We start from the raw sequence: 16,866 nt of genomic DNA, 5'->3' as shown, positions 1-16,866 counted from the left end.
TAAGTGCTGCTATTTGAGCTATTTTTAGAACAGGCCAGCGGGCTACTCATCTGGTCCTTACGGGCTACCTGGTGCCCGCGTTGGTGACCCCTGCTGTAATGAAACGAAATACGTGGAAGAAACATGACAATTCACACAAAGGTTGCAAAAAAAGAAAAAAGAAAGCAACTCACCCGACTGAGCTTGTGCTCGCTCTTGGTGCAGGCGTCCATGAAGGTCTGGGCGATGACTGAGAGCGAAGCGTCCACCACTTCCGACACGTGGACATCAAAGGTAAAGTGGGGGTTCTTGAGGATGTTCACCCAAAATCGTAGCGGCAGGCTAGACGGGGATGAAAAAAAGCGGAAGGCTGGTTATTGTTCTTGGTCGACAAGGAGAGTAAAAATAACAACATGCTACTTAATGACCTTTGACCTCATATATCTTAAGCATGATGGCTGAAATGCCCAGCAACAGCCAGAAGGTCTGTGGCTCCAACAGGGAGGGTAAAGTCCATGGGCATTGTGGCGTTTGATGCATGAAATCATATTTTGATGAACATCAGCATGCACCCTACTGATAAATACACCAGGTGGTGGCGCTGTTATCTAACCGCAGAGTCAAGTTTACTTGAACAGCAACTTAAACAATAACAGCCCCCCCCCCCAAAGATGTTATGTAATAATAATAAGAAAAATCTAAATATCGATCTAATCACTTTCGTATAGTTGATATACTGATACTACACTAGGTATCTGGATCAAAACATTGAAGCTTTCGTGGTTATCTTCTTTCGTCAACCTGCTCGTTGTGCGTGTGTAGCATGCTGAGTCATTCCTTTTTTGTCTCGTCCTCCAGTGACAATGTTACTTGGAAGAAACCTAGATTCATTTCTGGCATGGTGGTGAGGATTAGTATTTTAAAAATGTTTTTTTGTACTGTGGATTCATTGCAACTTGGCCCCCGTTTACACTGCACACTAGTCCTCCAGTGATAACGTTACTTGGAAGAAACCTAGATTCATTTCTGGCATGGTGGTGAGGATTAGTATTTTAAAAATCTTTTTTTGCACTGTGGATTCATTGCAACTTGGCCCCCGTTTACACTGCACACTAGTCCTCCAGTGATAACTTTACTTGGAAGAAACTTAGTTTCATTTCTGGCATGGTGGTGAGGATTAGTATTTTAAAAATGTTTTTGCACTGTGGATTCATTGCAACCTGGCCTCCGTTTTCAATGCACACTGGTCCTCCAGTGATAACATTAGTTGGAAGAAACTTTGTTTAATTTGTGGCATGGTGGTGAAGATTAGTATTTTAAAAAAGTTTTTTTGCACTGTGGATTCATGGGACCCTGTTTAGAAGGCACACCCGATCAGATATTTTTTTTGTTAGTCCAAACGCTCCAAAGTGCTTCAAATCTGATCTTTTGCCATCAGTTTTAGTCCACATCAGGAGATAGTCCTGAATCCGATTGGAATTGGATTTTTTCAAATGTGACTTTAGTCGAAACGCAATTTGAACAGAATGTGATTTTCTCGCCAGCTTTGGGCGAGCTACGTCACTCGTGTGCGGGGAAAGACGCAGTCGCCAGTGGAAGTGTATATTTCATCTGGTTTCAGGTTTTTATTTAAGACGACCCAATTTTTAGTGCATCACTTTTCAATAGAGCACAAATAATAGTCTGTATGTAATATATGAATATATGTTTAGATTGAGAAAAAAATAGCGATTGTTGAAAGACCGGAATTGATGCAGTGGTGCATTTTCTTACATATGAGTTGAAAAATAAATCCCCCGTAGATACACGCTGATGTCCGTGTCTCCTCTACTTAACAGCCATTAAAATATGACAATTATATTACACTATATACATCCATTCGTACAATACATTACTTTACTTTCACATAAAAAAACACTTATTTTTAAGGAGTGGCGACTTTTATTTTATTTTGTAGTAGTAGCGACGTCCTCCCGGTAAACTTCATTTATTTTCACTTTATCGTTTACAAAAGTCTGACAAAAAAAACAAAAAACATTTCACTTGCAGTGAAATTTTTCAGCTGGAAAAATCCAGATTTCCAAAAAGTCCGATTTGGGTCACTTTGGCATGCAGTGTAAATGTAGTCTTCAATTTGAGCCCGTGTTCTGGCAAGACACGCACGCACCTCCTGCATGTAACATGGAAATGTACAAAACCCAAAACCAATGAATTTGTGTAAATGGTAAATAAAAACAGAATACAAAGATTTGCAAATCCTTTTCAACCTATAGTCAATTGAATAGACTGCAAAGACAAGATACTTAACGTTCGAACTGGTAAACTTTGTTATTTTTTGCAAATATTAGCTCATTTGGAATTTGATGCCTGCAACATGTTTCAAAAAAGATGGCACACGTGGCAACAAAGACTGAGAAAGTTGAGGAATGGTCATCAAACTATTTGGAACATCCCACAGGTGAACAGGCTAATTGAACATGTGTGTGCCATGATTGGGTACAAAAGCAGCTTTCATTCACAAACAAGGATGGGGCGAGGGTCACTACTTTGTGAACAAATGCCTAAGCAAATTGTCCATCAGTTTAAGAACCACATTTCTCAATGAGCTATTGCAAGGAATTTAGGGTTTTCACCATCTACGGTCCGTAATATCATCAAAAAGTTCAGAGAATCTGGAGAAATCACTCCACGTAAGCGGCTAAGCCTGTGACCTTCGATCCCTCAGGCGGTACTGCATCTAAAAGCGACATCAGTGTGTAAAGGATATCACCACATGGGCTCAGGAACACTTCAGAAAACCACTGTCAGTACAAGTGCAAGTTAAAACTCTATTATGCAAAGCGAAAGCCATTCATCAACAACACCCAGAAACGCTTCGCTGGGCCCGAGCTCATCTAAGATGGACTGATGCAAAGTGGAAAAGGGTTCTGTGGTCTGATGAGTCCACATTTCAAAATGTTTTTGGAAACTGTGTACGTTGTGTCCTCCGGACCAAAGAGGAAAAGAACCATCTGGACTGTTATAGGCGCAAAGTTGAAAAGCCAGCATCTGTGCACTGTACAAACATACACATACTGTACATATACATTCACTGTACAAACACATACACACATACTGTACATATACATACATACACTCATGCACATAATCACGTTTCATCAAACATATACTAACGTTGTTGCCCTAGTCATACAGCGTGCCAGTCCAGCCACATGTTGCATGTTGTTGTTACTTGCACACACAGGAGACAGCAAAGCATACTTACTCATCAGCCACACAGCTTACACTGACGGTAGCCGTATCAAACAACTTTAACATTGTTACGTTACAAATATGCGCCACACTGTGAACCCACACCAAAAAAGAATGAAAAACACATTTCTGGAGAACATCCCACCGTAACACAACATAAACACAACACAACCATTACCCAGAATCCCATGCAGCCCTAACTCTTCCGGTCTACATTATACACCCCCGCTACCACCAAATCCCCCCACACATCAACCCCCCCCTCTCCGTACGTTGGTTGAGCGGAAGAGTTAGGGCTGCATGGGATTCTGGGTATTGGTACCGTCAGTGTAAGATGTGTGGCTGCTGAGTTAGTACGCCTTGCTGTCACTTACGTGAGCAAGCTGAAACTGCATTCTACGAGTGGTCGAGCAGGTACACTGTTAGGGCAGACTGTAGAGGGCGCCAAATGCAGTGTCATCACGCTCTGATATTCGGGAGTTTCCCAGGAAAAATGAGAGGGTTGGCAAGTATGACGCTATCAAGCGCCATACATTCAAAACTCGCGGGCTGCACTAGCATCAAATTTCCACATTAAAGTGCGTGCCGATGCGTGTGTCGGAGACCCCTGGTTAACATAGCACAAAGCATTTAAGCTTTGTATGCGGTGTTTTAAATTTAAAAATTTTTTTTGTGGCTCCCATTACTTTCTTTAATTTGTGAAACTTGCCAAAATGGCTCTTTGAGTGGTAAAGGTTGCCGACCCCTGCCCTAGGGTAAACTGGGTAACACATGGCACACTGACAAAGCTTAACCTACTGTTACTATAACAATCTACAAGGTTAAAATAGGTTGCTTCTCTTTCTTCCCCTCCATTTTTCTGCATTCTTTCATATCTGTAGTTATCATTACGCATATGTATTGTTGATAATAGAGGTAAATTATGGGTATTGTTCATTATCAATAGCGCTATCTCTATAGGTATTTGTATTGCTCCATTTGTAGTGTAATAATGCTCATTGTCATTTCTGTATTATTTTTTATTTTCGCTAACTGCTTATTTGCTATCACTTTTACCATTATAGTTGTACATGTCGTATTTGCTGATGTTGCTCTATTGTTGTTGTTGTTGTTTTTGTCTCTCTGTCTTATCCCCCTTTTGTCCCCACAATTTCCCCCTCTGTCTTTCTTTTTTTCTCTTTCTATCCCCTCCTGCACCAAATGATAATATAAATACATATAATAAAGTCAAATACAAATAAGGCAACAAGAGAAGTATCCTACACTTATCTTTTGTAAAGTAAATCTGAACAGCCGATATGGGCATCTACATCAACTATATGATTTGCCTGAGAAGCTGGACAGGACAAAAAAAAAAAAAAAGAAAAAAGTTCTGTGGTCTGACTCGTCTACATTTAAAATTGTTTTTGTAAACTGTTGACGTTATGTCCTTTCGGACCAAAGAGGAAAAGAACCATCCGGACTGTTATAGGCGCAAAGTTGAAAAACCAGCATCTGTGATGGTATGGGGGTGTATTAGTGCCCAAGGCATGGGTAACTTACACATCTGTGAAGGCACCATTAATGCTGAAAGGTACCGTAATTTCCGGACTATAAGCCGCACCTGACTATAAGCCGCACCAGCTAAATTTAGGGGAAAATACAGATTGCTCCATATATAAGCCGCACCCGACTATAAGCCGCAGGGTTTTGATGTGTAATTACCGTAGTATATAGGGGTTCCTGCTACCACGGAGGGGATTGTCAGGACAGAGATGACTGTTTCGGAACGCAAAGCGTCCCATTTATTAACAATAAATTTTTCAATCATTCAATCAAACTTTCACATCTTTGACATGGCGAACAGCATTCGTGCAGAGTACAAATAATACAACGGTGCAAAGTAATACAAGTGCTCGCCTGTACGTTATCAAAATAAGCAGCCTACCGGTATATGAAAAGTCAGTCTTTAATCATTGTGTCATCGTCTTCCTCCTGCGTACTAAAACCACCGAAATCCTCTTCGTCGGTGTCGGAGAAGAACAGGCCGTAAATAAGCCGCACCCTTGTATAAGCCGCAGGGACCAGAACGAGGGGAAAAAGTAGCGGCTTATAGTCCGGAAATTACAGTACATACAGGTTTTGCAGCAAGGTCTTTTTCAGGCTACAACAGCGTGGCTTTATAATAAAAGAGCGCGGGTACTAGACTGGCCTGCCTGTAGTCCAGACCTGTCTCCTATTGAAAATGTGTGGCGCATTATGAAGCGTAAAATACCACAACGGAGACCCCGGACTGTTGAACAACTTAAGCTGTACATCAAGCAAGAATGGTAAAGAATTCCACTTCAAAAATTGGTCTTTTCAGTTCCCAAATGTTTACTGAGTGTTGTTAAAAGGGAAGGCCATGTAACACTGTGGTAAAAATGCCCCTGTGCCAAATTTTTTGCAATGTGTTGCTGCCATTAAATTCTAAGTTAATGATTATTTGCAAAAAAAATTAAGTTTCTCAGTTTGAACATTAAATATCTTGTCTTTGCAGTCTATTCAATTGAATATAAGTTGAAAAGGATTTGCAAATCATTGTATTCGGTTTTTATTTACCATTTACACAACGTCCCAACTTGATTTTGTAATTGAGTCTCACGTAAGTACAATCTTTAGCCATGCAAACACTGCAACACAACTGTGGGCGGTATCAGCCGATCAGTTAAAAAAGGCAAATATTGGCCCCGATCTGATCCCATGATCACCATCGGGACATCTTTGACCAGAACCAATCAATTGTAGATCAATAACCTCCTGAGAACCAGTGTCATCTGCATTAGTGTTTGGTAATATTTCCTTTCTGAAATGTGTAACTCTGACACAAGAAATAGCCTGAAAACAAATGTCCACTGCACAGGAAGCTGGTTCTTATGTTGAGCTATCTCAAGGGTGTCAAACTCATTTTAGCTCAGGGGCCGCATGGAGGAAATCTGTGCACATTAAACTCATGGCATTAAAACTAAAAAATAAAGACAACTTCAGATTGTTTTCTTTGTCTTTCTTTGGCCAAAAATAGAACAAACACATACTGAGAATATTACAATAAAAATATAGAAAAAAATACCGGCAGCTGTAAAGTTTAGATCCATGAAGGAAAGAAGAAAGTAATTGGATATTTATAACTGAATAAATTTACATATGCATAAAAATGTGTTTTCTTTTGTATAATTTTTTTCGTGGATTAAGTAACGTTCATGACAACTTTTTTCCAAAACACAATATAGAATGTGAGATAAAACAGGATAATGCATAAATTTATAATTTCCTTTCAAAACGGTTACAGAAAAGTGGGACCCCAAAAATTTACTGTGGGGCCCCATTTTTATGACTTGATGGGGTCCCTGGGACCCCATTTTGAAAATTCCTAGCGTCAACACTGACGGAGTATTGGTGCGTGCAAAACAGCAACAGGCGGCTGTGGCCTGCGGGCCGGTTCTAATACTACCGTATTTTTCGGACTATAAGTCGCGACTTATACTCAGGAGCGACTTATGTGTGGAATTATTAACACATTACCGTAAAATATCAAATAATATTATTTAGCTCATTCACGTAAGAGACTAGACATATAAGATTTCATCGGATTTAGCGATTACGAGTGACAGATTGTTTGGTAAACGTATAGCATGTTCTATATGTTATAGTTATTTGAATGACTCTTACCATAATATGTTACGTTAACATACCAGGCACGTTCTCAGTTGGTTATTTATGCGTCATATAACGTACACTTATTCAGCCTGTTGTTCACTATTCTTTATTTATTTTAAATTGCCTTTCAAATATCTATTCTTGGTGTTGGGTTTTATCAAAAAAATTTCCCCCAAAAATGTGACTTATACTCCAGTGCGACTTATATATGTTTTTTTCCTTCTTTATTATGCATTTTCGGCCGGTGCGACTTATACTCCGGAGCGATTTATACTCCGAAAAATACGGTAATCAAATATCATCCCGGGGGCCAAAGATAGATTCGTGGGCCGGATCTGGCCCGCGGGTCTTGACTTTAACATCGGAACTAAGCATCCACATCTTTAGTGTAGTATCGAAAAATTAAGATTATAGCTAGAATATGTTAGCTGCAAGCTAAAAATGACCCCGACTATGGACACCCGTTGCCTAGCGTGAGTAAGCTACTGGAGTTCAAAAACGTACAAAACAGCCATAAAATGTCAAAGAAAAAGGCACCCGAGCAAAGCGCCAACCAGCCATCACAAAACTTTGACCTTTAAAGTCCTCGACAAACTTCTACGCTACAGACGGCGCAATGCAACGCTCGAGCACGCTAACTGATTTCCCCTCTGAACAGGAAAAGACATGCTTTTCCAAAATACAGATGTATCCCAGAAAAAAGAAAAACATTCCCCCTTGGTGGGACCGTGTGCTTGCCCAAGTGAGACATGAAAGGCAGAGTGTGAAAGAAAACACTGTAAAAACGAGGAAAACCTTGGGGGGCAGAGGAGGACAATGGAAGCATAAAAATAGCAAAGCTGCTACAATCACAGAATTAAATTAGCCTGGGAGACAATTACCACGTTTGTTTGTTGTTCTGCCTCGTACACACATCCATATTTAATTCCGCAGATTTGAAAAACACGACGGCTGGATGCCGGGCGAATCGCGGAGTGGCGCGGCGAGTAATTAAATCGCTCATCGTCCCGTCCTCGCCAGCCTGGCGTCAATCACACACATCTACATGCAACACCTTGTCTGGCGCGCCGCCGCGACGCTAATTTATGCGCTTAAATGTCACTCGGGAGCGACGGGATAGCAAATGCAAACTCGCTGAGTCGAATTTGTGCATCAGTATTCATCTCTTTGGTGGATAATCAACTTTTAGATCTTGGGGAGTCACTGAGGCTCGCCCTGGGACAACTTTGAAGTCACACGCAAATGTGTATCAGAACAACTCAATAGCAATCAATGCTGGCGCAGCAATTTCAGTCCAAACTTGTAAACATCCCACGGGGTTAAGGATATATGGACTTGTAAACAGCATATTGTAGCATAATGGGGCTTAAAACAAGAACATTTTATGCAAAATCGATAGATTTTCAATAAAATACATACCGTATGTACTGTTTTAATGACATTCAAACTTTATTTCAATCAATAACGGAGCAGCGTCTCCTCATCCGTGGCTCACTGGTGCAACAACAACGCCGGAAATGTGTCCCGTAAAAAAACCTCCGACCGGAGCTCTCTAATAACTAAAGTTCCTTGGGTGAATAATGTAAACTCACTACACCGGTGTGTTTTAGCACTTTCATGGCGAGTTCACTGACAGATATAAGTAAGAACTTTACACTACTTTATATAAGAAATGGCATTAGTGGAGGATGAATGTCACATAAGTAGATAGAGAAAAAGAAGAAGCTTATCGACTCCGGCGTCGACACAGCCTACAAAGGCGGACGCGCGCACATTTTCAGGACTCATGCAGATCTAAAATACAGATCAGCAGGTACCAGAAGGTAAGAAAAGTTGCTTTTGCACAATATTGCGAAACAAAAACGCCAGATAATATGTCTTACCTTATAGACACACCATAATAATACTCGTATGTTGAAGCACAGTACAAACCATCAAGCGGTGCGGCTTCATAGCTTACCAAAGTTGTACTAAAACATATTGATAGGTTTTTGAGTGCCATGTGTAATGTTCTATATTTTCAATGGAACATTTAACATTTTGGTGTTGTTTACTTGAGTCATATTGCAGTCGACACATATCTCTTATGTGTGACTGCCATCTACTGGTCACACTTATCATTTCACTGTGTACCAAATAAAATAGCTTCGGGGTCGGTAAGCACAACCAAAAGTATTCCGTACATTAGGCGCACCGGGTTATAAGGCGCACTGTCGAGTTTGAGAAAATAAAAGGATTTTAAGTGCGCCATATAGTCCAAAAAAATACGGTACATCGATTTAACGTCATTCCTAATAACATCCAAATCAAAAATATAGTTTTAGACATTCATATAGACGTGTATGCTAGAATGTATGTATTATTATGAACGTTGTCTTGAAATACCTAAGATTTTGAGTTAATTACCCCAAATTTCCAATAATTCTCCAAATGCATATCCACTTGTTGAAAAAATACACACATTACATATCATATTTCTTTTTCATTTTATATGACAGTTGGTGAAAAAAATCCCCCAAATTACCATTAATTAGACATAAGGTGTCTTCAAATGTATATCAACTTTTATATGTTTGAAAATTAAATATATTACATATTTCATTTTCATTTTCTATGACAGTTGGTAAAAATTCCCCCAAATTTTCAGTATATACTGTACATTAATTTAACTTCCATTCCTAATAAAATCCAAGTCAAAAATATAGTTTTAAACATTCATATAGACTTGTATGCAAGTATGTATGTATTTTAATGAATTTTGTCTTAAAATACCTAATATTTCGAGTTAATCCAATAATTCTCCAAATGCAAATCAACTTTTACATGTTGAAAAAATACATACATTACATATTTCATTTTATACAAAATCCCCCCATGTTCCATTAATTCACATAGAATATCTTCAAATTACTTTTCAACTTGTATGTGTTTAAAAATTAAATACATTTCGTATTTCTTTTTCATTTTTATGACAGTTGGTAAGAAAAATCCCCAAATTACCATTCATTTACATGAGGTGTCTTCAAATGTATATACACTTTTATATGTTTGAAAATTAAATATATCACATATTAATTTAATTATTTTTTTTTTAAATGAAATAAATTGTAAGGCCAGTCATATAAATAAAGTTTTAAAACGTTTATATCAACTTGGATGCCAAGTAAATTAATATAATATAAAAAATGACGTTTGTATAAATTGTATCTCTTAAGAATTAGATTAAAATCAGAAAATCTGGGTTTTTTTTTCATAAATGTCGAAACTGACTAAATACATTAAACTGTTTGGCAGTTTACCCATGTGCCCATCATATGCAGTAATAGAAAAAATAAAATGATGAAATAGACAGACAGAAAAAAAGATAACAGTGGCATAATGTGGTTAAAAATATACCCTTGACAGGCAGCAATATAAGAAAAATGCAAATACAACACATGATAAAATAAATAGCTTCGGTTTCATAATGCAAAATGTCCGTGTGCAGGAGGACAAACGAACAAATTTAAATATGTAACCATTTGTATGCATGTGAAAATTACATATATGAATGAAAAAAAATGCTAATGTTTATCAATGACTGTTTTCATAAATTACCCCAAATCCTCATGAATATATCCCCCAGATTTCCATGTATTACCATTATTGTCCATGGCATCAACTTGCCACGGACCGTTGGAGATGTTCCAACCCCTCCCTTATTCACCTGTTAGTCTTCCAGATGTGGATGGTCTCCTCGTCCACGTTGTTGTGCTTCAGCGCCTGCTCGTCCAGGAAGTCAAAGAAGTATTTGATCGCCGGCGGCACCACCGCCCCGGAGCACAGCACACTACGGAAGAAGTCATCTACAAACTGCTGCAACGTTCCCTGAAAAAGGAAAAAGAAAAAAAAATGCAAGTTTGTAAGAAGTTTATACCGTAAATGCTATAACTACAGCCGAGGTGTTTGGTCATTTAATTGGAAGCAGGCAATACATTTAATTACCGTAATTTCCGAACCATAGGGCGCACTGCCGATGAGCGGGTCTAGTCAGGTCTATTTTCATACAAAAGGCGCACCGGATTATTAAAGGGGTTGTATTATTATTTTTTTTTTCTAAATGTAAAACACTTCCTTGTGGTCTACATAACATGTAATGGTGGCTCTTTGGTCAAAATGTTGCATAGATGATGTTTTACAGACCATCTTCAAGCCGCTTTCTGACAGTCGCTTCAGGACGCGCCGTTTTGTGGGCGGACTTATTTACGTGGCTCACCTTCGGCAGCGTCTTTTCTCAGTCATCTTTTTTGTAGCGTGCAAGGACGGGAGTGGAAGAAGTGTCAAATGATGGAGCTAAATTCAGACTTGACTTAAATCAACAACGGAACAGCATCTCTTCATCCGTGGCTTACTAGTGCAACAACAACGCCGGAAATGTGTCCCGTGAAAAACCCTCAGACCGGAATTCTCTAATAACTAAAGTTCCTTAGGTGAATAATGTAAACTCACTACACAAGTAGTTTTTAGCGCTTTCATGGCGAGTTTACTGACAGATATAATTAAGAACTTTACACTACTTTATATTAGAAATGGCAACAGCGCAGGATGAATGTCCCATAACAAGAAGGTAGAGAAAAATAAGAAGCTTATCGACTACGGTGTCGGCACGGACTACAAAGGCGGACGGGCGCACATTTTCAGGATTTATGCAGATCCCAAATACAGATCAGCAGGTACCAGAAGGTAAGAAAAGTTGGTTTTGCATAATATTGCAAAACAAAACGCCAGATAATATGTCTTACTTTATACACACACCATAATAATACTCGTATGTTGAAGCACAGTACAATCCATCAAGCGGTGCGGCTTCATAGCTTACCAAAGTCGCACAAAAACATTTTGATAGATTTTTGAGCGCCATGTGTAATGTTCTATATTTTCAATGGAACATTTAAAGCTGGACGAAGTGGCTGGGGAGAGGGAAGTCTGGGCTTCCCTGCTTAGGCTGCTGCCCCCGCGACCCGACCTCGGATAAGCGGAAGAAAATGGATGGATGGACATTTAAAATGTTGGTGTTGTTTACTTGAGGCATATTGCAGTCTACACGTATATATTATGTGTGACTGCCTTCATATTGCAGTCTACATGTATCTCTTATGTGTGACTGCCATCTACTGGTCACAGTTATCATTACACAATGTACCAAATAAAATAGCTTCAAGGTCGGTAAGCACAACTAAAATGATTCCGTACATTGGGCGCACCGTCGAGTTTTGAGAAAATGAAAGGATTTTAAGTGCACCTTATAGTCTGAACAATACAGTAACACGAAAGCTCAATATATACCACAAGATACATTTTTCATCTTAATAATGGTGTGGCATGCATGAGAAAGTGGTCATTTATCAACAAGTATATTGCACAACACAATGCTCAGTTAGCAATAATACCGACTATAACAATAATAAAATAATACAATTTGTTCAAAAATGAGGTGTGCTCTATAGCGTGGAAATTACAATATATATTACATATTGCTCAGCGCTAATAATTTTAATAATAGTTGAAAAATCCTCAATGCACCTTGACAGACAGCAGTCTTGTGAGATAAATCTCTGTGATGGCTTTGGTCATTGACTTGTCTTTGATGCTGCCCCGTTTGGACTTGATCTCATCCAGCTCGTCGGCGGGCCTCACCAGGTGGAACACCTTGTCGTCATCCAGCAGAGCGTTCCCTGGTGGAGAAGCAACACGTCAGCACCTTCCGTCTACTTCAAGGATGTCAAACATGCGTCCCGGGGGGTCAGGCCCGCGAACGGGTTTAACCTGGCCCGCGTGATAGATAAGCGTAAAATAAGCTGCCTTTTTTAAATGAAAGCAGCTGCTGTTCTCAATGTGTCCACTGGATGTCGCGATAGGAATTTTGCAGAACAAAATTGCTATCTCGCCATTTTACGTCCCCTGCTTGGAACACGTCGTGATTTGGCATCCTCGTTTCCACAAAATGTCCCTGTCAAACAATAAAAATGATCATCCTCCGATTTATTCACCAAAGTGAAAGGGGAACCACACATGTTTGTGAGCAAGTTTTCTCGACAAAGCTATGCTCGAGGCTCACGCACAAGCGCTTGGATAACGTCCTGATATTGATGCACCTGTTAAAGCTCAGAGATGCCAGCTTTCAGGAGTAAAGTAAACAACTTAAAATGCTGCACCTCGATATAGTTCTAAAAAAACTATTGTCTTCTGTAGAGATTTAGAAAAAAGTAAAAAGTGTGATTTACTGTCAGTCTCTTAAGTTGTTATGGTTGGTTTGTTGAAATTGTTCACAAATTGCACAGCTTTTATTTTCCTATCAATACACAGTGATGCCGAGAAGGCAGGGAGTAACTCTTGCTTGAATAGTTTCAACCTCAGTCTGTTGAGTTAGCACACAAAAAAATATATGGAAATGACAAATGAGTTATTTGATATTTGGAAGATATTTGATTTATTCTGTATTTTGTTCAATCCAAGATAGGCTGTGACTTACAGTTTAATGACTTTGTAGTAGTGTTGTCCCGACAGCAATATTTTGGTACCGGTACCAAAATGTATTTCGATACTTTTCGGTAATTTGATACTTTTCTAAATAAAGGGGACCACAAAAAATTGCATTATTGGCTTTATTTGAACAAAACATCTTAGGGTACATTAAACATATGTTTATTATTGCAAGTTTGTCCTTAAATAAAATAATGGACATACAAGACAACTTGTCTTTTAGTAGTAAGTAAACAAACAAAGGCTCCTAATTTACATTAGTTTTGGATGATACCACAAATTTAGGTATCGCTCCGATCCCAAGTCGTTACAGGATCATACATACATACAGGGACATATTTCCTGAGTTTATAAATATAATAGAAATTTAAAAAAAAAAACGAAAGTAGATTTCGTGATGCTAAAAAGAATCGATGTACGGTAATCAAAGTAGTATCGACTAGATACGCTCTTGTACTTGGTATCATTACAGTGGATGTAGGTGTAAATCCACCAATGGCGTTTATTTACATTCAGGAACGGTGTCATTAGTGGTGACGCCGGTGAGCTCCAGTACTTTTTAGAGGAAGTAGTACCAAATATGATTCATTAGTACCGCGGTACTATACTAATACCGTACAACCCTACTTTGTAGATACACTGAGATTAAGTCTAAATTCATTGTGTTGTTCATGGTGTTTTTACAGCTGTACCATGTTTTTTCCTCAATATTTTCAACTAACTTGAAGTGTTTTGTCAAGAATTTTTGTGATTTGTACACTTTCAAGAAGTGCTTGTTCTATTTTGGGCCGAAGTACAACAAAGAAAACAATCAAATTGTCGTATTTTTAAGTTATTATGCCATTATTTTACCAGTGGGAATAGATATTCCTCCATGCGTCCCCTTGAGCTAAAATGACTTTGACACCCCTGGTCTTGTTCCTCATTTATGCAAGCGCACACTCCCCTCCAGGACATAATAAAACGTGTTTGTAAGCACTGAGGACATCAAACAGCAACACCCGCCTTTATGAAAAGAACATAAAAAAAAAGAAAGTGCATCTCATTTAGAAAATAATCTCGTAGTGCGCCACAAATAAAACACGAATTAGCATGTTGAATGAGGGTGAGGAGGTGAGGACGATGACATCAACACACTTACGCTCCTCGTGGTTCTCCTGGTTCTGATCGTAGTTCTGCTGCGTGTGGAACACCCGAGATAGGACTAGTGTGGCGTTGTCGCGTACCTGCACAGCAAAAAGACAGAAAAGGCGTCACAATAATACAAATTGGATCGCAATACATAATTATGATATACAGTAAAACAGTCATCCATCTATTGCTCATGAAATCAAGGAAATTGTTGATTAGATGGTGAATATTTTTCCTGACAAAGTTGTAAAATTGGGAGGGAAATAAACATACAAAAATAAAAAAATAAATGAATACAGGAAATTTTTTTATCTGAAAAAACAATGACCAGAATAAAGCCCGACAGTAACATGTATAAAGTTGAAACATTACAAGAAAAATATTTATTACAAAAGATGATAAATATTGTTGTCATGATCCCACATGACAGTTTGGACTATTTTCCTCTGCTTGATAGTATTTCCTTGGTCTCTTGTGTTTCGCAGCACCTTTATTTTGTTCCTTGTCCTACAAGTACATGAGTCCCCATTGTTAAAGACTTCTCTTTAGTTCCACCTGGTTCTCTACTTCAGTGCTGGTTCTGCCAAAGTGTTCTGTTGCTTCCCGAGTTCCTGCTGTGTTACTGTGTTACTTCTCTTCTGCCTGCAACCTGATCAGGGGACCTCCTGCTTGCACTTTGCCTACCTTCTCTGCATCCTGTGTTTACAGCAACAGCTGACTGCGGCATAGTCACCTTTTTTTTTTTTAAAGAAAAAAATTACAAGAATCTGCTTTTTTTTAAGAAAAATATGTATTGCAGAAATAAAATCATAAATAAAGAAAAATAAAAAACTTAATTTACGATACCTGATTTTTTTCTTCCTATTAAAACCATAATCTCATAAAATTAACACTTTATTGTCATACTTACAACTTGTTCTATTTGTCTTTGTAAAGTGTCCTTTTCAATGTGGGCCTATAGTAGTAATTATGGGCCTGCTGCAATACCAGCGCCCATTAACATGCTGCAAGGAGCCCATATTATTATTGCTCTTACTTAAACTTGATTATACTTTTTATAGTTTCGCACGTTTCTCTTACGTCCACTACGGGACGAACCCCCACATATGTTATACCGCCGGAAAGGTCTCGTTCGCGCCGATGGCGGAAATCTAAATTGGGAACATTTCGTGTTACCATGGCAACGCTATTCACGAGCTAACTTTTTTGCTACTTTCTGTTTACACCAACAAATACTGCATTTTGGTATTTCTTCTTACCCAGTCATGTGCTAGCTTCTTAACGTTAGCATGCTAGAATGCTAACATTAGCATTAGAACGTTTCCAGCTAATATTACACTTTTTTGTCAAATTCCGCAGCCTTACACCTTTGAGTCGTATAACTTGGTATATGAAACATACTGACTGTTATCATGCTATTGCTAGCACACATGTTAAGTGTTACCATTTTTATGTAAACATGCTGAGTACCTTAGACTCGTATAACTTGGAATGTGACACATGTTAACTGCTAGCGTGCTAATGTTAGCATGCTAGATTTCTTTTGCTAGCATCTCTCATATTAGCATGCTAATGTTTTATGCTATCTTTTTTGCTACTTTCTAAGTCTACACCAACAAAAACTGCATTTTGGTATTTCTTCTTACCCAGTCATGTGCTAGCTTGTATGCATGCTAGTATGCTAACATTAGCATTTTAACGTTTCCAGCTAATATAACACTTTTTTTCTAATCCTGCAGCCATACACCTTTGAGTCGTATAACTTGGTATATGAAACATACTGACTGTTATCATGCTATTGTTAGCACACATGTTGAGTGTTATCATTTTTATGGAAACATGCTGAGTACCTTGAAGGTAGAAAAGCGCCATACAAGTATAACCCATTTACCATTTACTGTTTTAGGCTAGTTCTGTGGCTCGTTTTGTACACTTACACTTAAAACTCACGGAATCAGACACTCGGCACCATCTAATAAGTACGGCGGCTTCCGGCGACCCTCGGCCAGAAGTCCAGGGCACAGATAGCAGGCCCATCAATATTTCCGCGGGATTTTCTAGTGTTGGTCATTGTTATTGATAAAAATGATCATATATCAGAATTATTTTACAGTTGAACATAAATACAAGCTCATTGGTGGAGATACAACTTCTGCAGCAGGGATTTTCAACTAAATAGTTTTCAGGGGCACACGTTTCCAGAAAGCTAAGAAAAGAGGGTCTGGACTTCTCCCTTCAGTATTCGTTTTTCTTTGTGTATTCTGGAGAACCAGCATCTTCTACAGGAGACATTTGATTTATTTTTTC

The 16,866-nt window shown here is 38.7% G+C and overlaps 1 protein-coding gene across 5 annotated transcripts in view; it reads right to left on the bottom strand.

The window, feature by feature from the left end:
- plxnb2b (plexin b2b) overlaps positions 1–16,866 on the bottom strand; it is a 629,608-nt gene that overhangs the window by 37,628 nt on the left and 575,114 nt on the right. For all 5 annotated transcript variants that reach the window (XR_009824287.1, XR_009824286.1, XR_009824288.1 and 2 more), the window contains 4 exons: positions 14,570–14,654; positions 12,469–12,620; positions 10,613–10,773; positions 174–321 (listed from right to left, as the gene is read on the bottom strand). Coding sequence is in view for 2 of the 5 variants with exons in the window: in XM_062035284.1 (XP_061891268.1) it covers positions 174–321; positions 10,613–10,773; positions 12,469–12,620; positions 14,570–14,654 (546 nt within the window). In the remaining 3 variants the exon portion in view is untranslated. The remainder of the gene's footprint in view (positions 1–173; positions 322–10,612; positions 10,774–12,468; positions 12,621–14,569; positions 14,655–16,866) is intronic.

This window comes from Entelurus aequoreus, linkage group LG24, assembly GCF_033978785.1.
Source record: "Entelurus aequoreus isolate RoL-2023_Sb linkage group LG24, RoL_Eaeq_v1.1, whole genome shotgun sequence".
Taxonomy (NCBI): Eukaryota; Metazoa; Chordata; class Actinopteri; order Syngnathiformes; family Syngnathidae; genus Entelurus; species Entelurus aequoreus.
The sequence above is the reverse complement of the archived record's forward strand: the minus strand, read 5'-3'. Positions and strand labels throughout refer to the sequence as shown.